The sequence below is a fragment of the Talpa occidentalis genome, unplaced genomic scaffold (assembly GCF_014898055.3).
Source record: "Talpa occidentalis isolate TD23 unplaced genomic scaffold, MPIMG_talOcc4v2.1 talOcc4.8, whole genome shotgun sequence".
NCBI classification, from domain to species: Eukaryota; Metazoa; Chordata; class Mammalia; order Eulipotyphla; family Talpidae; genus Talpa; species Talpa occidentalis.
Window position 1 is genome coordinate 73,535,412 of NW_023605194.1, and position 22,507 is coordinate 73,557,918.

General features: G+C 52.7%; 1 protein-coding gene across 2 annotated transcripts in view; it reads right to left on the minus strand.

Moving 5' to 3' along the window:
- Nucleotides 1–4,253: 4,253 nt before the first annotated feature.
- Nucleotides 4,254–22,507, minus strand: part of MFSD4A (major facilitator superfamily domain containing 4A) — a 30,026-nt gene continuing 11,772 nt past the window's right edge. Inside the window, exons 3-10 of one of the 2 annotated variants that reach the window (XM_037496945.2) lie at nucleotides 22,022–22,282; nucleotides 19,075–19,243; nucleotides 18,579–18,694; nucleotides 17,435–17,608; nucleotides 11,689–11,836; nucleotides 8,624–8,694; nucleotides 7,289–7,311; nucleotides 4,254–6,011 (exon numbers count right to left, since the gene is read on the minus strand). In XM_037496945.2, the coding sequence (XP_037352842.1) occupies nucleotides 5,825–6,011; nucleotides 7,289–7,311; nucleotides 8,624–8,694; nucleotides 11,689–11,836; nucleotides 17,435–17,608; nucleotides 18,579–18,694; nucleotides 19,075–19,243; nucleotides 22,022–22,282 (1,149 nt within the window). In that variant the 3' untranslated portion in view covers nucleotides 4,254–5,824. Of the gene's footprint in view, nucleotides 6,012–7,288; nucleotides 7,410–8,623; nucleotides 8,695–11,688; nucleotides 11,837–17,434; nucleotides 17,609–18,578; nucleotides 18,695–19,074; nucleotides 19,244–22,021; nucleotides 22,283–22,507 lie in introns of both variants that reach the window. The other variant, XM_037496946.2, reaches the window with a different exon arrangement.

Sequence of the window (22,507 nt, forward strand, 5' to 3'; positions counted from 1 at the left end):
AAAATGACTTTCTGACTTGATTATTCATTTCCCTGCTCTTGTATCTACTGAAGTAGTCTTTGAGTATCATTTTCATCTATACTTAATGTGGGTAAGAAAAGAGTTCAGTTTTCCTGATGTTTGTCATTAAAGCCCGGCCTTCAACTATTTGATGTATATCTGCATTAAAATATTTAAAGCTTGGGTTGGGACAGGTGGTGAAAGGGGGAGATTGTAAAATGATTGTTGAGATAAAAAAGAATCAAAATAGAACTGACTGGCTAAAAAAAAGTATTCGCCATGTGAAATATTTTTTATCTTACTCTAAATTTTTCCACATTTTAAAAAAGTCTTCAAAATTTTTATCACATTCTTTTTTTCTAGTCTTTATAAGACACAATTAGTTTATTTCTGCTCTCACTCTTTCCTTAATGTTGTTTTTGAGATTAGAAGCTAGAGACCAGTTCATTCAGCAAATGAAATAAGGCCTTTTCAGAACTGGGTTGATCAAATATTCATGGGGGCAAGTGGAGTTAAGAGGTGGCAAAGCAGGCCTCCCTGGTGGCGCAAGGGCTTAAGATGCAGCACTATGAAGCTATCCGCAACCACTGTAGCACAAGTTTGATCCCCAGCCAGGGAGGTGACCCACATGGCGCAGCAAACCTCTCCTGACTCGCCGGCTGCTCCCCTCAGCAGTGTATTTCAGTCAGTCTGCCCGTCCTGTTCCCCACTCTGTCTCTGGTGAATCCTCTCACCCCCCACACCTCTGGCCTGTATCCCAATTCTTGTATACATAAATAAATCTTTAAAAAAAAAAGTGGCAAAGCCCCACCGGAGGTCTGTTTCGTGTCTCTAGCTACAAATAACAAGATAGAGTGACAAAACGTTGTGCCATGGGGGCAGCTCACCATTCTGGGCGAGATGGCCCTTCACTGTTCAGTAACGTTCAGCACAGTTGGGTGGGAACTGCGTGCGAACGATTCTGGAGTCCCAAGTAAGAGTTCATAAAATGTGTTACCTAGAACAGGAGTCTGTGAGGCCAGAAAAGTTTGAGAAATGGTGTCACTTCTTGGGGGGGCGGGAGGGGAAGGATTGGGGTCAGAATGGGGCGTTTGCAATTGTATGGGGGAATATAAAAATAAAATTTATTATTTTAAAAAAAAAAAAGCTCTAAGAAGTCCTTTAGAAAAAAAAAATGCAATGTCTAACTTTCAGTTTTCTGACTTTTATGACTTGACACATTCTCTTTTGAGAGGCATAATGCCTATTTTGCAATCACTTTTTTTTTTTAAAGATTTATTTGTTTATGCATACAAGAGCCTGGGTACAGGCCACAGGCGCAGGGGGTGAGAGGAGTCACCAGAGGCAGAGCAGGGAACAGAAAAGGCAGACTGACTGAAACACACTGCTGAGGGGAGCAACGAGCGAATCAGGAGAGGTCTGCTGTGCCCTGTGGGTAGCTCCCTGGCCGGCTGGGAATCGAACTCGTGCTGCAGAGCCTGCGGATTGCTTCATAGTGCAGTGCTTAACCCTTTGGGCCACCAGGGAGGCCCTGCAATCGCTGTTTTATAGACGTTTCTAACAAAGTAATATCCTAGTAATGAATACTTTTTCCAGGATGGCAGGAGAGACTCAGTCACTGTTGGCAGGTTTCACTCTGGCATCACTACAAAGCACCACACTTACTGGAATACACCCGTGTTAAAGCGCACCCGCGAAGGTGGCTCATTTGGAATAACTGAGAGGTCAGTGTGTAATGAAAATTACACACAAGCGATCGTTTCTAACAGCTGTACAGTCAGGCGGGACGTTCTGCAAGGTTGTCGAGGCTGCCACCACATCAGAGTTGATTCTGTGATTCCCATTTATTTTAACTCAACCATCATTTGCCGCAAGCCCCTCTCATCACGGTCACCTTTCACGGTGCCGAATCCAGTGGCTGATGCTCAGTCCTCACCAAAGTGGAAGCACTGACTTCCTACTCGGGATGCTCTTCAGATGCCGTCTGGGAAACCCCTCTCCTGAACGTCCTGCTGCTTCTCTGGTTTCCTCGCTCATCTCCTCTGCCAGAGCCTATTCTTTTCTCAGAGCTCTAGTGATTGATGGACTCCAGCAGTCCGGACACAATCTGGGTCTCGTCCAGCAGCTTGAATGCTGTATACGACCTCCAACTGTGTATCTTCAGACTTGAGTTTTCTTCTAAGCTCAGGACTTACATCTACCAGCCTTCTTAACATCCAAGATAGCATCATGAATGAACCTGTTCAACTTGAGCCACCATTGTCTGCCAATGTTACATGTCTTCTTCCTATACCCAGTTCACGTAAGTTAGATGTGTTGGGGTCACCCCTGATTCCTCTATTTCCGCATACCTTATACCCAGTCTATCAGCAAATCCTGTCAATCTGTCTTTCAAAATACAATTTTAGGGCCTCCCCGGTGGCCTAGGAGTTAAGTCTCAATGATATCACTGTGGCCTGAGTTTGATCCCCGGCCAGAGCTGACCCACATGGCGCAGCAGATCTCTCCTGTCTTGCCTGCTGCTCCCCTCAGCAGTGGATTTCAGTAGATCTGTCTGTTCTGCTCCCTGCTCTGTCTCTGGTGAATCCTCTGACCCCTTTCCCCACACCTCTGGCCTGTACCCCAGTTCTACACATAAATCAATCTTTTTAAAAAAAACCTCAATCTTTTCCACTACCACTGCTGCCAGCATTGTCCAAGGCACCTGCCATCTCTTCCGTAGTCTACTGCGACTGTGTCCTACTGGTGTCCACAGCTTCACTAGCTCCAGTTTCTTCCCACAATCAGAGCGACACTTTCAAATGTGTCAGTCAGGTATCACTTGCCAGCTCACAATTCTCCTAATGTCACACCACTCAAAAAAAAAAAAAAAAAATAGCCCTCCTCCTATAGTTCACGCCATGGCTACCCCAACCTATTTCCTGCCATCTGCCTCCTCACTGCACCTAAGCCACTCTGGCACTTCACTGAGCTCACTGCCTGATCAGCTCTCTCCCAGGCCTTTGCGTAGCTGCTCCTGCATGTCATTTAGGTTTCTGCACCAATGGTAGCTCCCCAGCAAGGTGTCAGAGTGTATCTTCATAATTCCCTATTCCCTGCATCATTTCTTGAGGACACTCAAGTATCCCTCACCCCATGACACGTTGTACCTGTCTGTCTATACCTTCAATTGCAGGGACCTTAATCTCGTTCTCCCCTGCATCCTGCACCTAGATCGGTGTCTTGGCCATAACAGGTGCTTGATGTCGTTTTTGTAAATGAATTCTCTGTAAAAGACCTCGTGTCACAGTGTTCCTTCCTGTGCGCTGGTGCATTAGGCACCCTGCACCCAAGCAGCAGAGGGAGATCTGGGACCTGGCTGACTATAACACTCTGAAATGCCAGAGCTTTTTAAAAAAGATTGGGGGGAAGCCCTACTTCCTTGAAAGGATTTAACATGTGGTATAAAATCCCATCTGCCTTCCGTATTCTGGGACATGTGAGAGGGAACAGTGCTTCTCAGTCCTGTCAATGAGAATTTTGTCTCTTCTAGAATATCAGCCATGTGAACCTATATTATGGTGGAGGCCTGCCTTTGGGAGAGGAGTGGGTCATTCGTTTCTGAGCCTATATGAAAGGATCAAATGTCCTTCATAATAGATAACACACTTATAAATTTTAAATTTTTATTCAGGAAAGTTATTCTCAGATTTCTTGTTTTCTATATTCACATATTTACCGTGATCACCTTAGATACAGCCACTGCTTCTTTCTCAATCTGTATAAAAGAGGTTTTTTTGAAAAAGTACAAGAAAAATACAGCTGCTTTGTTTTTGCACGGGCCCGCCAGTCACTACAGTTAGACTGCACGTCCAATAGAGTTAAAACTATCCCTCCATTCCATTAGCTTTCAAAAGAATTTGGATCTGTTTGACTTACAATAAATATGTACCAAACAACTGAACAGTTTCTAAGCTGCTTATCAGGAGGTTTTGAAAGTAAAAATTGTAACATGTATTAGGAGACTTTCTCTCTCAGCCATATTGTAATCACTTATACACATTCACATCATTCTTTCAGAATTCCTTTGAGGTAGGGTAAAGTTCTCGTAGAAATGTCACTTTACAGATGAAAAATGTGAGGTGGCAAGAGCTCAGTGACCTACCCCGGGGTCACGCAAGTGGGGAGGTGAGGCCCATCCTGAACCAGCCTGCTGGATTCTCACCACAGAGCTGGGGTGGGAGGGGGAGAAGGGGGGGGAGGGAGGGGCTGGTTGCGTGACTGCTGACGTGGGCGAAGTACCTGGCTAAGCCTGTGTGTGTCAGGCACTGACCACAGCACCTGCACAGCTTACTGAGATCCAGGATCCACATGCCTACGTGTGCTTCTGTATGATACCGTCTCTGTGGCGGCCGCTTCTCTGCGTACAGAAGTCTCCCCGTTCCAGGCTTGCATGCTCGCTGTGACACCATAGGCCTCGCCTGGGGCAGCCGCCGCAGCTCAACAGACACTGCCCAGCTTTTGGGAAAAACCTTGACATGTACAGTTATTTTCTCTATAGAAGATGTAAAATTTAGGGCCTCCCTGTTGGCCTAGGGGTTAAGTCTCAGCGCTATCACTGCTACAGCCTGAGTTCCTGAGTTCGATCCCTGGCCAAGGAGCTGACCCACATGGTGTAGCAGACCTCTCCTGTCTCACTCGCTGCTCCCCTCAGCTGTGTATTTCAGTAGATTTGCCTGTTCTGCTCCCCACTCTGACTCTGGTGAATCTTCTTACCCACCCCCCACCACTGCTGGCTGGCACCCCAGTTCTTATGTGCATAAATAAATAAATAAAAATAAATCTTTAAGAAGATGTAAAACTTAAATGAGCCACTTTTCAAAAATTCTTAGTGCCATTTCTATGACCTTTTCTAAGCTAGTTAATGTCAGTAAAGAAAAATAGAACATCCGTCCCATCCTCCCAGGCATCTTCTGAGCCAGTGAGCATTTATCACTAGCCGCACTGTGCTGGTGAATGCCCCTCACCGGCTGGGGTGGGGGGGCAAGGGGGATGTCATGGTGTGCAGCGTTGTCACTTTCTGTGGTGTAAATGCTCCCACCCTGGCTGATCTCAGGCCCCACCTTCTCCCCGAGGGTGGGGCCAGGAGGAGAGGCACAGAAGCCCCCCTTACTGCACTGCCCATGCAGTAGGATAGACCAAATAGCCTCAAAAGCAGAGATATAAAAAGATTGGGAAGTGATGCATTTTGAGGATTTATTAGTTTTGTTTTAATGTAATTTAATTATGTTTCTAAAATATAAATTTTAATTATGGCTGCATTTAACAACCAACTCTCAAAATGAAAATTGAAGAATCAGCTTTTATAAACTGGTCGGGGCTAGCTCAGCATACCACTGAATTAGTGTACCGCAGATAACACGATCCAGCTTTTCCTTCTGATGTTTTACAGAGGAACAAATATCAGCAGTAGGAACTGGAGAGACTTTGGATTATTAATAGGTAAAAAGTATATAAATCCTTTCAGCATGCCAGGAAATAGTGTGGGGTTTGTTTTGATTAATTTAAAATATATCTTTGTGTAGTGAATCATCATCAAGCTTTATAATTTCAACCCATTTTTCAAACTTCAATTAAGAGTGATCTCCAAACCCAGGGTGTGGGCCATGCAGGAGGGAGCAGACATGTGTGCTGCCTGCCCGCTGGCCTGGGCACTGGACCGCTCTTCACAAAAGTCTGATCCATGGAAGACTGGAGATAACTTGAAGAACCAGGTAAACTTCTACTGATTTGCCTGGGGAGGACCCAGTCCCCGAAATCAATGTAATGTCTTCTACCCAACCAGCTATGAGCGGAGACTATCTGAGCCAAGGCATGAAGAGACTGCGTGCACTCCGTCCCCAGCTTTCTTCAACACTCTGGTCTGTGTTGCTGCTCCAGAGGCTGGACGTCTTGGCTTGCCTCCTTCCCCCAGTTTTACCTCTGGTAGCACTCTGAGCCTTCCACACCACCTGGCTTGTCTTGGGTAGGAACTACAAAAGGCAAAATAGTAGCATGTTTCAGCAGCTTGGGGTGGTTCCTGTGATTACTCACGCTGATTGCCTCCCGGGCCTCCTGGGTGTCTGCTCATTAGGGAACAAAGAAAAGTCAGATCTACCAGTTCTAAAAGTGCAGGGTGTCTGTCGAGACTCGTGTCCAGAGCTTAGGGACTCAGGGACGTGTGGCCTTAGCGGAGACTCTGTTCTAAGTGCTGGGACAAAGGGCACTGGACCTGTTGCCTTGGAAGCGGGGTGCTAGGCAGCACTCTTTGGGGACTCCATCGTTCTTTGGACCTATAAGCTGAGTGTTTAGGGCCTCCCTGGTGGCTCAAGGGTTAAGCACAGCACTGTGAAGCTGCTTCTGCAGCATGAGTTCCATCCCTGCCTGGCCAGGGAGCTACCCATATGGCACAGCAGACCTCTCCTGTCTCACCGGCTGCTCCCCTCAGCAGTGTATTTAAATCAGTCTGCCTGTTCTGTTCCCCATTCTGTCTCTGGTGAATGCTTTCACACTCCGCACCTCAGGCCTGTACCCCAGTTCTTATATGCATAGATAAATAAATTTTTTAAATAAATAAATAAATAGAGTTTATCAGGGGCACGTGTCTATGTAGGAGAGATAAAGGACCGTGGTTTCTACTGCTGCAGTCCTTGTGTGATTATGTTGCTTTTCATGGAGAGGGCACTGTCTCCTAGGATTGTCCACGTGCACAGCTGAGTTAACTGCTGGGCACTCAGAGAGCCCTGGAAGGAAGGGCAGGTGCAGGCTGTGGGAACAGCTTTGGGACTCCCCCTGCCTAGGGTCTCTCTGCTCCCAAGGAGCTTTTCTTTGCCACTTGGCCTGCGGGACCTTTTTGAAAAGGAGATTTGGATTAGAGTCAAAATCCTAAACTGTAAAGAGAGGTTAGGCCACTGGGCTGAGTTCCAGCCAAGGAGGCGGTCTCTGACTTCAGTGCCCAACAGGCTGGAAAGATTCTTGGCTCACAGCTCCACAGCATGGTGGGATGCAGGAAGCCAAGTTCACAGCCCATGCCCCTCTCCCGGTGGAGAAGCCATGAGTCAGCTTATCCCTCTTGCCCCAAGAGCCCAGCACAGACAATCACATGGCCACCAGGAAGAGGGCGAAAGGAAGCTGTAGAAAAATAAACATTTCCTTGCATTTATTTGGAACAGAATAGCATTCGTGGCATGCTAGGACCTACACCGTCTCCCACACCCCCAGTCCCCTCTTATTTTCTTCCTCTTGTGTAGAAACAGATATTTTTCCTTACCTGATGAGAGTCCAGGGTGCATCCTGTGGAAAAACAGGAGCAAGATATAAAAGGTAAAAGCCAAGCAACCAAAGATCACACCGCAGACCAGGAAACTATAGCCGCCCCGAGCCTGGAATACCTGCCAAAGGGGAGAACAGACACAGGCCATCAGAGGCTCCCGGGGAAGAGGCTCTTGAGGAAGCAACCTTCAGGGCCCCAGGCAGGTTTTTCAGTCAGGTTCAGGCCCATCACACCAAAAGGGAGACATGGGGGGAGGGAGTCTTGGCCTCATTTCAAGGTTGTTTCTGGACGAGGCAGAAACCGGCTCTGAGGCAGGACCTGGCCTGATGAACCGCCCCTGGTCCCTCTGAGCTCTGTGTCTGGAACCTTCTGAAAAATTTCCATATCTTCATTAAACCCCAATCCTACTAAGTATTTCTCTACCCGCAAGGCCTAACTTTGCAGAGAATATTTTTTTTTTTTTTTTTTGGAAATCTTTCATTACGTAAAATGTCAAACATATGCCAAAATAGCATATGGAACAGCCAGTGGTGGCCGCCCTGGCAGCCCCGTTTTCCTAGTGCCCCTCCACCTCTCCCCTGCACTAGCTCACACCAGAGCAAAGTCAGACATCACAGCATTTTGATGATGACAGGATCATAAGAGGGAGCTCTTCTCCCTGTCAGGCAGGACCAAAGAAGAAGAAAGGAAAATCAAGTAATAATTCGGGAGGCTGGGGAGAATGCAAGTTTGAGGTTTGAGCATCGCTGAAGTGTGCCTGCGAGCAAGTCGCTGAATGTATGGGCTCTGGTGTCCTTGAGAGAAGGGGAGTGACTAAACTGTTGCAGTCTTCGGAGAGTGGAGTAGGCACGATATTTAGATTTTCTGGTGAATGGATGGCTGGGTGTATTGGAAGAGAACACGCAGACGTGGCCCTAGCTCAGGGCAGGGGTTGGACAGGAAAGCTGTCCTGGGCAGGGTGGCCCAGGGTGGTGCAGTGATGGCAGTGCTGGGATGCGATGAGAAAAGAACTCTGTAGCTTCAGGCCCATCCCGGGCTCTGGACCTGAACAACATTCCCACGGGCCCCTCTGGCCCTGCTCCCAGACATGCTGGTGTTTGCTTTGGACTTGACTGCACATCCCTTCACCTTCATGTCCCACAGGGGAGGCTCAGCTTTTCAGGCCGGCTCGCAAACAGAAGCAGGTCACACAGACAGGGCAGGCCCTGGTTGCTCTGTGGCCACTCAGGGAAGGGACACTTGGGTTCAGAAGGTGGCTGGTTGCCCCTCTCACCCTCTTGGAGGGCTTCTTGACTACTCCCTCCCTCTCCCCCCTTCAGAGTCCCCACATACCGAGCCGACCAGCATCTGCAGGGTCATCTCCCCGATGCCTGCCCCCGTCACCAGCACGGTGGTGGCACAGCCTGACCAAAAAAGAAGGACTTGGTTTAGTGATGGCAAGTTATGGAGTGAGAAGTTAGCTGGCATGGTCTGGGTGGTTTCCAGAAAGCCTCTGAAAAGTGGCATGGCTGCCTACAAGCTCCCCTTTAGACCACGATTTCTCAGCCCTTGCCCTAACTTGGTTCCGGTAATGCAAGATCCCCATCATTACAGTTTCCTGACTGAAACCTTTGATTGTTCAGGACCGTCTTCAAGGTAAATTCCCAGTCCCTTGGCATGGCACTCAGAGCCTGTCCTACTCTGACTCCCTTCACCTTTCCAGAAAGATTCCCGAGGCCAATCCCTGGCCAGGCCCTGGGGCTGCACCAGCCAGCTGGGCTCTGATGGGCGTGGCTCCCAGTGGGGGAGCCACTGAGGCTCACTGCCTGCCCCTCCAGCCAAGATCTGGCCTCTCCAGCCTCAGACATGGGTTCCCAGCGCTGTCACCTATAGCTGGGGGAGCTTGGCTCTCTGCTGGCTTCAGGTCTTGGTTTCCTTCTGCAAAACAGCCACCAACATACCTCCCTGTGCAGGCAGCTCAGGTGCAGCACAAGTTAAGTGCTTGGTGCGCTGCCGGCACTAGGAAATCCCCAGAAACCGGCCAGTTTTCTGCTCACACCCTTCACCGCTGCATTCACGAGAAAGCCCTAGTGCTTTCATGTGGTTTGCGGGTCCTTTATAATCTGTCCCTGTGGAGACTCAGTCTCCTCACTCACACGCTGCGCTGCTCAAGCCTCCCCCTCCAGCCAGGATCTGACCTCTCCAGCCTCCTGACCCTGTTCGCCCTCCACCACCACTTTCTCTTCCTCCTGAACATTCCTCCTCCAGTCTTGTCTGCAAACTCATTGTTTAAGTCCCAGTTTAGATTTCCTGCAGCCATCTTCTCCCCCAACCCCCAACCCGGATGAGCTGTTTGTGTGTGCTCTGTCAGCCCCTGCACCCCACTCTCGCACACCCCACTGTCTGTTTACCAGGCAGCCTTCCCCGTGAGGCTGCAAGCGCAGGAGAGAGGACTGCCCCGAGTGTTCTTCCCCTGGCAGGTCTGCGGCTTGCATTGGCACAGTGGCCTGCATGTGCTTTTTTTTTAATAAACAGCGGATCATCCTCTTCTGGGCTTCAAGATAGTTCCTCTTTCAGCTCCCTTATGTTTGTACCTGCCCCTGGGCCTCTGCCTGTCCCTGCCCCACCCTTCCCAGGAATGCCTTTCCTTGTTCCTTCTGCCTTCCCAAGTCCAGCTCACGTCCCATCTCCTCCATGAAGCTACTGTTTCAACACTGGTCACTCCCTTCTGTGATTCCAGTAGCACCCACTGTCCACCCCCGTGTTCCTTCAAATGCCTCTCATAACGTGTGTGCTCGGCTCAGCCCTGAGGGTGCCCCTGCCAGGTATCAGCACCTGAGCCCGCCGTTCCGCCCAGGCATTTTCTCTAACACACAAAACCGCCCGGGGAGGCGGGTAGTATCTGTGCCTCCACTGAGCAGACGAGAAAACTGAGGCTGAGAGAGGGAAGGAAACTGAATCACAGGTGCCACACAGCCCCCACCTGCTCCTGCCCTGGTCTCTGCTGGGGCCACAGGTGGCGCAGGTACAGAAGGCTTGAGCGGGTCTAGCAGGTACAAAGACAGGGGTACACCTTTCCAGTGGAAATCCCAGAAGCTTCCGGGAGGGGGCGTTCCGGCACAGCCTCTCCATGCGCCCAGGTAAGGAGGTGCAGGGCAGTTCTGGTGCCCTCAGAGAAGAGCTAATTCAGCCCGGCTCAAAGTCAGGCTCTAAGGGGAAGGAGGAGGGAGAGCTGGGAAAGAGGGAGGTGAGAGCAAGTGAGGTGATGGGTGTCAGAGTCCGCCCTGCAGGGGTGCAGGTGGGGCCCCAGCCTGGCTTGGGTCGGCGGCAGCCTGCGGGGCCCAGCCCGGCACTGGGTGTCCACGTGCCGCAGATGACTCCGGGGGATCCTGCGTGGGAACCGCGGACTGAGGCAAACCTGAAGGCCAAGAGACAAGCCCAGACCGGCAAGGCCGGGTCGGAGGGACTCGGACTGGGAAGAGCGGGCACCATCACGTTTTCTCAGCAGGCTGTGTGACAACAAAGGCCTGAACTAGGAGCAGGAGCAGCAAGATGAGGACGATGACAGATTTCAGTGACCTCTGGCGGCAGCATCAACCGATACCACTTACTGCTACCTTTTAACTTAAAACTCTGGGGGACACACTTCACTACTTGACCCACTCGCTCAAGTGCTGGTTATTACCCTTAGATTTCAAGGGTCCGGGCCTCCGGTCTCCCCCGGGACAGCTGCGTTGGGTGTAGAGAGCCACATGTTCTGACCCCCTTCCCCCCAGCTCCCCCCACCTCCAGGGCTGGCTTTCCAACACTCCAGGGCAGCTCTAGTTACTTCGAAGGGTAACTTTGCATGTTCAAAACACAATTATTTTTAATTAACCTATTAAAGAAAGATCTTTGCTGTATGCGCTTGGGAGGCTACAGGAAAGGAATGGAGGTTGGCTGAGAGAATTAGTTTCTGGCATCTAAGAAGCCGTCTAGAAGCCCAAATAAGGTGTGGAGTCATGTTCTAACCCTCTGTGCTCCACAACAACAACAAACTTCCACAACAACTTTCACAACAACAACAAAGCAAGTAGGTACTGTTACTGCTGCTATCAAGGGCCTCTGCTGTGCCACTTCTCACACAGCTCTGCTTTTCTTTGAACTTAGAATTTCCAGCACATGCACGTAATACAAAATGCCAGCTGTGGGCCAGGGGACATTACTAGGGGAAAAAGAAGATGGGACAGAGAAGCTTGCTGCTCTCTGTGAGCTGAAATCACAGGACACAGGTACCGTGTTGGGGGGCGCCCGCAGTGGGACACCCAGTCTGCACCTGCTCCCACCAGCAGGGGGGAGGGGGAGAGCACTCGCTTGAGGAGGGAGGGGACCCCAGAGGGGAAGGGGCCCCGGCCAGAGGGCCCGCCCTGCGCACTCACCTTTGTACTGCAGGATGTCCTCCGTGTAGGCCAGCATGCTGGGGAAGGTGCTGCTGAGGAACAGGCCCAGGCTGGCTGTCCCCACAAACAGGAAGATAACGTTGTAGGAGAAAACCAGCAGCAGTAAGAAGGTCACCACCACACCAACCTGTCGCAGCAGGGACGAGGCAGTTAGAAATTGGCAGAAATTGCTTCTCGACCTTTTGCTAAGATCAAGTGCAGTAATTGGGAGAACCTCAAGCCTCCTGCCTGGGAAGGTGCCTCTGGCCCCACGAGCAGCGCTGTGGCGAGGGCGCTGCCCTGTGGAGCGTGTGGAAACTGCACCTCCCAGGCGTCTGCACCAGTTCCCTGCCGGGCCGCCAGGGCTGGGGTCCTGGGCTCCGGGAAGTGAGAATTCACAAGCCCTGAGTCCACAGAGGAAGTGGGGTGGCAGGAAAGCAATGGCAGTGCCTGCGAGGCCCCCTCCTCTGCCTGGGAACCCAGGGAGACCTCCCAAGGAGGGGCCAGTGGGGATGGCCACCAGCTTCTCAGATTCCGCTCAGATGCCCGAGGCTGGAGATGCCTGCGCTGGGCTGAGGGTCACACATCTTTCTGGTCAGTGAGGGTCCGGGTCACACAGGCATGTGTTTATTAAAGTAACTTTTTCTAAGTTCTTTGTAAATGTTTTTAAGTCAGTGTTGAATAATTTGTACGCAAAATGTGCAGGAAAGGGGCTTCCCTGGTGGCGCAAGGAGTTAAGCACAGCGCTGTGAAGCTGTCCACAGCCTCTGCAGAACGAGTTTGATCCTCAGCCAGCCAGGGAGCAACCCACATGGCGCAGCAGACTCTCCTGTTTCACCCGCTGCTCCCCTCAGCAGTGTATTTCAGTAGATCTGCCTGTTCTGCTCCCCGCTCTGTCTCCGGTGAATCCTCTCACCCCTTGCACCTCTGTACCCCAGTTCTTGTATGCATAAATAAATTTTTTAAAAAAACATGCAGGAAAGAAACCCAGGCAGCACAAGACATGGGGGCACAAGATCCCCTGTAGGGCCTGCTCTCAGGCCTTGAGGTGGGTGATCTCTCTGGTTCTGAACTTCCTAATTTGCAAAATGGGGCAGCTGTAAAAGCCACACCGCAGAGTGAAGGGCAAATGGGTGCAGGGAAGGGGCTCTAAGGGGTGAACATTGAGGCAAATGTTAATTCCAGTGTTTGTGTGTGAGCTTCTCTTAATATCTCGGGGGATACAGATCTGTAGAAACCATAGCTTTGAGGTAAAAATCTGTTGGTGAGTTCATCTGTTTCTAGAAAGAAACAGCATGCAATCACGGGAAGTGTGGAACATCACTTCCACTCCAGCCACACCCGTTCCCCTCACCTAGGGGAACCTGAGCAAGCAGGAGGGACACAACTCCATACTCTCGGGGGGTCTGGGGGCCTCGCTCCCACTGGAAAAGTAAAGCCAGTGACCGCAAACTGTTAGCTCCTTGCCTGTCATTCTCCTTCACATGCACCCCAGCATCTGCTGCAAGGCCTGGGGTATGGGACTCGTGCATCAGGCCACAGAGTCCTTCCTTAGAGACTGGTTGCCCCGAGGGGTTTGCCCACAAAACAGTGGCTGGAGGAGACTCAGCCTCTCCACAGTGGGGACGACATGGAAGTTCTCTTCCAGGTGACCATGCAATGGACTCATCTTTGGTCACATGGAATGCATTTCTTTGGCATGGAAAGTGGTCCTACAGGGATCGAAAAGGGCTCTCCCCCACCACGGGGGAGCACAGCTGCAGGGCCCATCCTGCAGTCCAGCTGGGCTGTTGCTTTGCTTCAAGGACAAGGTAAATTCTGGCAGGTCTGGAAGGCCTGGGGAGAGTCTTTTCACTACAGTTCCCCCCAGGCTGGAAAAGAGTGGGAGAGGGGCAGTTCCAATCAGTCTGGAATCTGGAGGACCCCTCTCCACCCAGCCACTGCTCACTGCTCAGGCTCAGGGCAACTCCCTTTCTGAAAGCCCGCTGCCCCCAGTGTGTGGCCCCGACGCTGCCGGGGAACCCCGTTGCAGGTTGTGTTGCGGGCTTCATTCTGGGACTTCAAGAATTTCTCCTGAAAGACACCAAGGACACTGGTGCCCCATCCTCAAGCGTCCACAGTTCCACCCGCTCCTTCTTGGTCCCCTGTTTGATGTCTAAGCGCTGGCTTGGGCAGGGCTTGATTCTGCCTCTTTATCTGCACCCCTTTGTCCAGCCCCATGGTCTCGACTCTCTATGCTGGACTCTCCAGTCCCGCCCTACAGCCATGACCCGTGTTCAGACTTACATGCTAAATGTCTCTGGGTGGCTCGTGATGCAGCCAAAACAGAACTCTCCTTCTTCTTCTCCACACTGACCTTTCCCACGGTTACCAGAGTCTCCATCCAGCCAGGGGCTCACCCCTGTTCCTAAAAGCCCTTGGTTCCTCCTTCCCTCACCTACTTCATGGGACTCCAAGGGCATGTCCTGTCCATTCTACCCCAAAACTGCTGGTGTCTGTGCATCTCTCCAAATCCATGCTGACCACTCAACCGCAAGGCCTATGGCACTGCATGCCCTGCTTAGAACCGAAAGGTGTCAACCCACGTCAAAGAAAACCCCGAACCTGAGCCTCTCAGAATAAAATACAAAACCTACTGGATCTAGTCCAGGTCTGCTTCCCTACCCTCATCTGTTCCCCACCTGATGCTGCCACCTACCCTGGGCCTCTCAGTCAGCAGTGCCAGACGCGGGGCACTGCACTCCTCCCAAGGCTGGCACCGTCAGAGTTAGCTCTCAGCTCACCAGCCTGAGGCAGAACGGACACCAAGACTTTGAAGATGCTGCTTCTGCTCACTGGCTCCTGCTCCCCAACCTCAGCCCCACTTACAGACCACATTTACTTCCAGGCAAAAGCCTCAAAGAGGCCCTGAATCTCTACCTAGACTTGCAAAAGTTTTTTTGATTATGTTTTTTTACATCATTCTTCATTTTTGTACAATGTTTGCTTTCTCATCTCAGGTATAGTCCCTGCGACATTCCCAACACCAATTCAGCCGTGCACCATCACCATAGTCCCTTGTGCTCGTCCCACCTCTTGCAGCACTATTTACAATAGGTAACCCATGGAAACAACACAAATGCCCCAAAATAGATGACTGGATCAAGAAAATGTGGTACATATACACAATGGAATATTACTCAGGAATCAAAAAAGATAAACTCATCATTCGCAGAAGTATGGATGGAGCTGGAAGAGACCGTGCTCAGAGAAATAAATCCGAAAGAAAAATAAAAATACCGGACGGTTTCACTTATAGGAGGAATGTAGAAGATCCAAGTAAGGGATCAGGGGAGAAAAATAAAAGTAATCATAATAAAGTAAAAATTCAAATCAACAGGCAACAATATCCCAGAGACATCCAGCAGGCAAGGGGGAAGAAGTAGGATCAAAACTTGCGGAAGTTTTAAAAATGCCCGGGGCTCTGTTTTAGACTTAGTGAAAGAAGGCTGAGGTGAATTAGTGACTCCCTTTCCATTTGTGCGGCCGCCTGTCTCCTCAGCCTGATCTGACCTCTCTCCGTGCCAGGCCATGCTCTCCCTCTCTCCTGCAGTTGCCAGAGGCCCTGCACAAAGTGCATCTTCATTAGCCAGTAAGTGCTGATGGATGCAGGAGTGGGTGGTGGACAGGGACAGCTGATTTAAAATGACAGGCACCCCTGGAGGTAGCAGCCTTGAACACGAGGCAGTCACTTGGCAACCACAGTGTCATGGAGCTTGTGCTGGGCTGTTCAGCTGCAGAGCCAGTAGGGTGCTCACCCAAAGCCCCTGAACAGTTTTGAAAGGACGCCATGCTCCTCTGCACAGCTCCCGAGTCAGTCTCTGTGCTAAGGGCCCAGGAATCCGGATTTTCCAAAAGCCTCTCCATTTAGGAACCACTGGCTGTGGGACAATTTGTTCCCCCCAACTAGCTTGATGGCCTGATCCCCTGGGGGTTAGCTGCTGGGCCTCTCCATTGGGCACTCACAAGCCTGGGTTGGGCCTGGGAATCCGACTTTCCTGTTTATTTTTTTTTAAAGACTTATTTATTTAAGCATATAAGTACTGGGGTACAGGCCAGAGGTGTGGGGGCAGGGATAGGAGGATTCACCAGAAACAGAGTGGGGAACAAAACAGGCAAATTGACTGAAATACACTACTGAGGGGAGCAGCAGGAGGGGATGGCACTTGTGCTGCAGTGGCTGCGGATAGCTTCATAGGTTGCATCTTAACCCCTTGTACCACTAGGGAGACCCCCAACTTCCCTGTTTAAATTCCACACTCAGGGGCCTCCCTGGTGGCGCAGGTGGTTGAGCACAGCACTGTGAAGCTGTCCACAGCCTCTGCAGTGCTGGTTTGATCCTGGCCAGCCTCAGAGCAACCCACATGGCGAGCAGACCCCTCCTGTCTCGCCCGCTGCTCCCCTCAGCGGTGTATTTTGTCAGTCTGCCTGTTCTGTTCCCCACTCTGTCTCTGGTGAATCCTCTTACCCTCCCGCGCATCTAGCCTGTACCCCAACTCTTGTATAAATAAAATAAATCTCAAATAAATAAATAAATAAATAAAACCCACACTCAGGGTGAGTCTTAAGGCCAGACCCTCACTCATGTAGGTGTTTGGGACTTTCTTCTCTCAGGCCCAGAGGTCCACCCTGCTCCTCTCTCTGAACAGCTGAGCTCATGTCCTGCAGGGCCTGGTGACCAGCAGTGCCGTGGCCCTAGTTACCTGACCGTGGGTCTTCTTCTTGCTCTGTACCAGTCATCTCAGGTCCACAGCTCAGGGCCTACCCACTGTCCTTAGCACGCTCCACCAGCTGCTCCTCATCCTCTCCCCCCTCTTCTCCCAGTGACTCTCTGACAGCAGCATTTTCACAGACCCCCCTCCTCATGGGCCTCATCCCTTCTGTCTTTCTTCTGCCTACAAATTCCTATCAAATAAACTCCTCCTTTCAACTCAGAAATATTTGCAACTCACGCCTCCGCTTCCCATCTGCTTCTTACCCTCAACCTCAAGGCTGCCTTCTACCAAACCTACCTTCTTTATCACTAAGCAGAAATTTCTTTCTTAAAGATCAAATCCAAGGGCATCTCCAAGGCCATAGGGCTCTGACCAGCTCTGACCAAGGTGAACAAGGGAGGACCAAGGCCCGTACCTGCTTCCTCACACCTGTGGCAGGCTCTCACCTGGCTCCCTGACACCCCAAAACTAATCACCTCCCACATTCCCTTCTTTTATGGGCACAAGACCAGGGGCTCAGGGCCTCCCTGGTGGTGCAAGGGGTTAAACATAGCACTGTGAAGCCTCTGCAGCACGAGTTTGATCCCCGGCTGGCCAGGGAGCAACCCACATGGCGCAGCAGACCTCTCCTGTCTCGCCCGCTGCTCCCCTCAGCAGTGTATTTCAGTCAATCTGCCTGTCCTGTGCCCCACTCTGTCTCTGGTGAATTCTTTCACCCCCCCACACACCTCTGACCTGTACCCCAGTTCTTGTATGCATAAATAAATAAATCTTTAAAAAAAAAACAGAAATAGGGGTCCCAAGAGGGAAGGGACTTTTACAAGGTCACACAAGTAGGCCTAGCTCCAGGATTCCAACCCACCCCACCAGTATGTCTGCCCTCTCCTCCCTGCTGGCAGAGTCCAGTGCCAAGCAAATGTCCTGGGGCAGTGGTAGGACCAGAAGGAGACAAGTTCTCCTGGGTCTCCAAGAGGAAAAAGGAGGCCACTTACCACATTAACGAAAACCATGGTGGCTGGCTTCACCCTGGAGGAGATGGGGATGGAGATGAGCCGGCCCAGGGTGATGAAGCCCCAGAAGAGGCTGGGGAGGTAACCGGCCACCTTGTGTCCCACAGAGAGTGGCTTCTCCACAGCATAGCTATACACAAAGGCGGAATAGGCCCCCTGTGGAGAGACAGGCCCTGCTGAGTATAGTCCTAGGCAACCACAGGTAACCTGACAAAGGAGGCGAGGCTGGGCAGCGTGTGGTGAGGCCGAGGGAGCGCTGACCCTGCCTAGAAGCTCAAGAAGGGCAGACTGGAGCCAGACACACACACACACACACCCCACCCGGCTGTGCAGACCTGAGCAGAATGCAGATCCTGGGGTGCCATGGCTTAGACAGTGCAGAGCCACAGGGGTCCAGGGAGGAGTCTCTAGGTCTGCACAGGGGGTCCTGCTGCCGCCTACGAGTCTGAGGTTACCACAGGTGTTTGCAGGAGGGAGCAGCAGTTACAAAAAGGTGTGCACAAGCATCTCATTTTACAGATGAAGGGGCAGAGAAGTGACCTGCCCAAGGTCACGAGCACTTTCCAATGGGTCATTCAGGTTTTAAGGCCTTCTCTCTGGCGGGTCCCTCACATGGCAATCAGTTAATCAATCAGCCATTCTAATCCCTGGGTATTTCTGGAAGCAGGTACTAAGCAGTGTGACAGAGGTCACCAGGTGAGTGACAGCTGGGCCCACACACTGCCTGTGGCCTGTTTACCACGTGCTGAGGAGCCAGGTGTGCAGAGCATGCCAGGAAGCAGAGAGCCCCGAGTTCACATAGCACAGCCTCTGGGGGAACAGGGCGCGGCTGCTTTAAAAAATTGTGGGTGGCCTGCACTTCTAACAAGTCAAATAGGCCCCTATCCATAGAGCTGACAAAAATGAAAAGAATTAGCTGGGACAGAAGACCAAGTAGCCAGGAGCTGCGGCCGATTCCGAGACAGTCTTCCCCAGAGCCTGCCTCCAGTTAAAACTTTTGACTCGACTGTACTACAGTTGTGGTGTCTGGAAGTCTTGATGTCCCTCTTTTTCTGGCTATCTGCAGACTTGCGTGTCATGGGATCAGGGCCCCCCAGTAAGGGGCACCCTCTAAGGGCAGGCTCACCGTCATTCCGTCCGTCATGAACAGGACCAGGGCGGCCGTGACATGGATGGCGAAGAAGGAACAAGGGGCTCCCCTCAAGTTCTTCCTCTGGCAACAGCTGAAAAGGTCCTCATGCCCTGTAGGAGGCACAAGATCAGGGTGAGGCTCGGCTTCTCGCCTCTGCACACCGGGGAAGAGGCTGGCAGTCAGGAGAGTGCTGGCAGATTGGGGGACCGCTTGCCACCCCCCACTTTGTCTAGCTTTCAACCATCTCTTAGAAACCTCAGTCTGGTGGAAGAGGTTAAGGGAGTTGCCCAGGGTCTCCCTGGAGGGGTTAGGCAGAAGCCCCACTTCCTCATCCCCTCAGCCAGGCTGCTCCAGGGCCTGCCTCAGAGACCACCGACGGCAGGGGCTTCCAACCACTGTCACCGCTGCTCCACATTCAGCCTCCGTGGGAGGGATGCCCCGGCAGGTCTCGCTGGGGGGCTGTGCGTGTGAACGTTCATTAGAGCCCCACCTGGGTGTGGCTGAAAGCGCAAGGACAGCGAGGATGCATCTTCCTTCTCCGGCGGCTGCGTCTCCAGGGCGAGCTCATCTGCAGACAGGAGCAGGGGCCTGCGCTGGGTGCAGCAGGTCAGCAGCCGCTCTTTGGACAGCAGAAACAGCACAGCCATGGGCACCGGGAGCTGGGGGTGGGTGGGGGTCAGCAGAGCCAAGGCCAGGCTCCCCCTGCCCAGGCCTGGCCCACTCTGATACCTCCGCCTGTGTCTAAGAGTCCTGAGGGGCCCTTTGCCAAGGGCACCCCCACCCGAGAGCAGCACTCGGTGAATATAGCCAGGGGCCTGGACTCAGGACAGGCTGTCATTGCTGTGCACCCTTAACCACGTCTGCTTCTCTGAAAAAAACAGGTCCTGGTCACATGAAAGCTAGGCCCATGCCGGGTGCTGCTGGCACAGGCTGGCTCCTTTCTGATGTTCTTATCCTGAGCGGCCCTCACATGCCTGCGTGCTGGTGGGTCACGTGGTGCTTTACAAAGACATTTTGCTTGGGTTCATCACAGCTCTATAAAACACACTGGGAGGAACTGTCACCCCCAGTTTCCAGATGGGGCAACTGAGGCTCAAATATATCACTGAATCATAGCCTATGACAACTGAAAGAGACCTGGGTAGGAAGCAGGGACCCAAGGAGCCGGGGCTCTGGGGCGGGGCTGGCTCCACCAGGGCTGATGGTGAAGCATCCCACCTCGGAGCTGGCTGGGTGATGTCACACCCCAGGGGAGCAGAGGCTGTGCTGGGGGCTATGTGGCTAAAGTGGAAAAAGTGGACCCCTTTTGATCAAAAAATGTCTGCTGACGAGACACACACCCAAGTCCAATGTTATGTTCACTGCTATTTACATTGTCGCTTAGGCTTTACCTGAGCTCCCCAGGGCAATGAGAAATGTCTCCTGCCTCTGAGGTTGCCTGGAGAAGTGTCTGCCACCTCCCTCAGGTGCCACCCCGTGTCTAACTTCCCTTGAAGGTGCAAGAAAGCACCTCTTTAAGTCTAACCTCTGCCCTTCCTGCTGCAGCTCCATCCCAACTCCTGTGCAGGACAGAGAGGAAGCCCAGAGCTGCAGAAGCTGCCTCTGGGCTGGGAGAGGCCAAGCAGGTAGAGATGGAAGCCAGCAGCTGCCAGCCCCTGCTTGTTGCTACTTGGGGGAGCCCCCCACCACCTGAGGCAGGCCCGCTCGCACGGGAACTTCCCATTACTGAACACCCCTCCGAGCTGACCTGCTCTCTGCAGGCACCATGGGAACCTCCTTCCACACTCAAAACTGAATGAGACACAGTCCAACAGCACGAATGAGGCCCGAGGGGCAGAGACACGTCCCTGCCATGAGGAGTCCTGGATCTGAGGGGAGACAAAGGCCTCCCTCCCCTCTGATGGGGAAACAGGAAATCCATATACACCAGCCAGGTGGCAGAGTGCCTGGGCCAGGCCAGGAGGAAACAGCTGTAAAAGAGGCGTGACCGGTGGGGCTTTCCCAGGAGTTGGGCAGTGAGAGGGCTTCACAGGGGATGGGCCGGCCTGAAGTAGGGACCCACCTGGTCTTTAGGAGAAGCCCACTGAGGCCGGGCAGGCTCCACCTGAAAAGCCAATGCCAGGCAGACTGAGCCTGTGCTTGTGTGTGTGTGTGTGTATGTGCACATGCACAACCCTATTCTCTCCTGTGACTATTTATCTTCAGACACAAACCAATGGAAAAGCCCGGAAATCCTGAAGCAAGCAAATGCCTGCAGTCTGCACCTCACAGGGCAAGAGAGAGCAGACGTGGGCTTAAGCTGGACCCAGCTCCCTGGCCCCAATCTCCACCCTGACATTGCACCAACAGTGTGGGGTGTGCGGAGACCCCCTTGGGGGGGCACAGCCAATGCTGCACTGTGTCCAGTAAGTAAAAGGATGTGCGAGAAGGGCCAGAGGGAGAGGGATGCGTTCTGAGAGAGCCTGTGAGGCCTGGTACAAAGGACGGGAAGTCATAAAGGGGAGAAAGGAAAACAGTGGTGGCCTTGGGGCCACACATGGGCTGTTTGTGCTAGGAGTCGGGGTTCTGCCTGGCTCAGACTCCTGCTGGTCCCTCCCCAGCTCACGAGCCAGTGCCAGAATGCTGCTCCCTGCCTGGCTGCTCAGTGGGACGGGTGCTGTCAAGAGCCCCCTCCAGTGCTGCGCACAGAGCCTTACTTCTGGTCAGGCAGGCGACGAGCCCACCAGGTGCAGAGGCTATAAGTCCAGGTGAGAGCGTGTGGCATCTCCACCCGCCAGGAAACTGGCCGCCTTTGATGTCTCCAACCCTGGCCCAAACTGGGCCAAGCCAGGCCAGGGTTGCGCCTGGTGTTCTCACAGTCCTGCCCCAGGCTGGGGGTGGGGGTCTCTCCTCCTCTGGCCCCAGCTTGAGCTAATATGAACACCTCTTATGGCGCAGAGCACCAGATAGGACTTGCAGCAGGAGGCCGCAGTGCTGGCAGGTGGGATGGAAGCTGGGTGTGCAGAGGCCTTGCTGTCTGACCCCCCAGGGAGGCTCTTTCTCCTCTGCTCCCACCTCTGGAGGTCATCTGGTCTGTGCCCCGCCTACACCAGGGAGCCCATCGTGAGGAAGGACCCCAGGGGCGAGACATATCCATCGCTTGTCCCAGGGCCACTTCTTCTGGGGAAGACCTGGTTTCCCATGGTGCCTCGGAGGTCTTGAAAGCTGACCTTGGTTTCCATCGTGCTGACCCTGCTCTCTGCTTTACCTCCCTTGAGAATGACAATTGCATTGAAGGACCTTACAGGTCATCTGTGACCTCTTTGCTCAGGTGAATCCCCAGGTTAGTTCTCCTGGCAACCTGCCCCAGCCTACTTTTCAGAGTCAGAGGCTCACACTGGGAGCTGGTGTGGACGGGAGTGCAGGGGCCCCACCAGCCCTTCCCCAGCAACACTTACATTAATCACAGCCATGATCCAGAAGGCGTAGGACACCCGGGTCCCTGCCCCGCCCTGCGGGGGGGTCGGGGGGAGCGTCTGGTTGGCCTGAGGCCGAGCCTCAGCGTGGTGTGGGCCCAGGACCCCGGAGGCGTGGAACAGGCGGCTGCCGGAGGTGACACTGACCGTGCCATTGGCAGGCACGCAGCTGGTCTCAGACAGGAAGGGATCAGCAATGAGGGGGCTCAGCAGAGCTCCAAAGCCCACAAAGAAGTGGAGAACCTGTGTGGGGGGGGGATTAGGATGGCTGGAGGCTGGTTCAGATTTCATCTCCCTCCCCATGTCTCACCTGGGGAGCCCCTGGCTGGTACCCTAGTGGAGAGCAGGCAAGGTGAGGAGGGAAGCTCCTCTAACGATGCCCTTCGCCCGCCTGGACCCAGTGGCCAATCGCCTCCTTCCTTTTCACATATTTCCCAAATCTTAACTCCAGGCAGGAAGCTGTTTCAT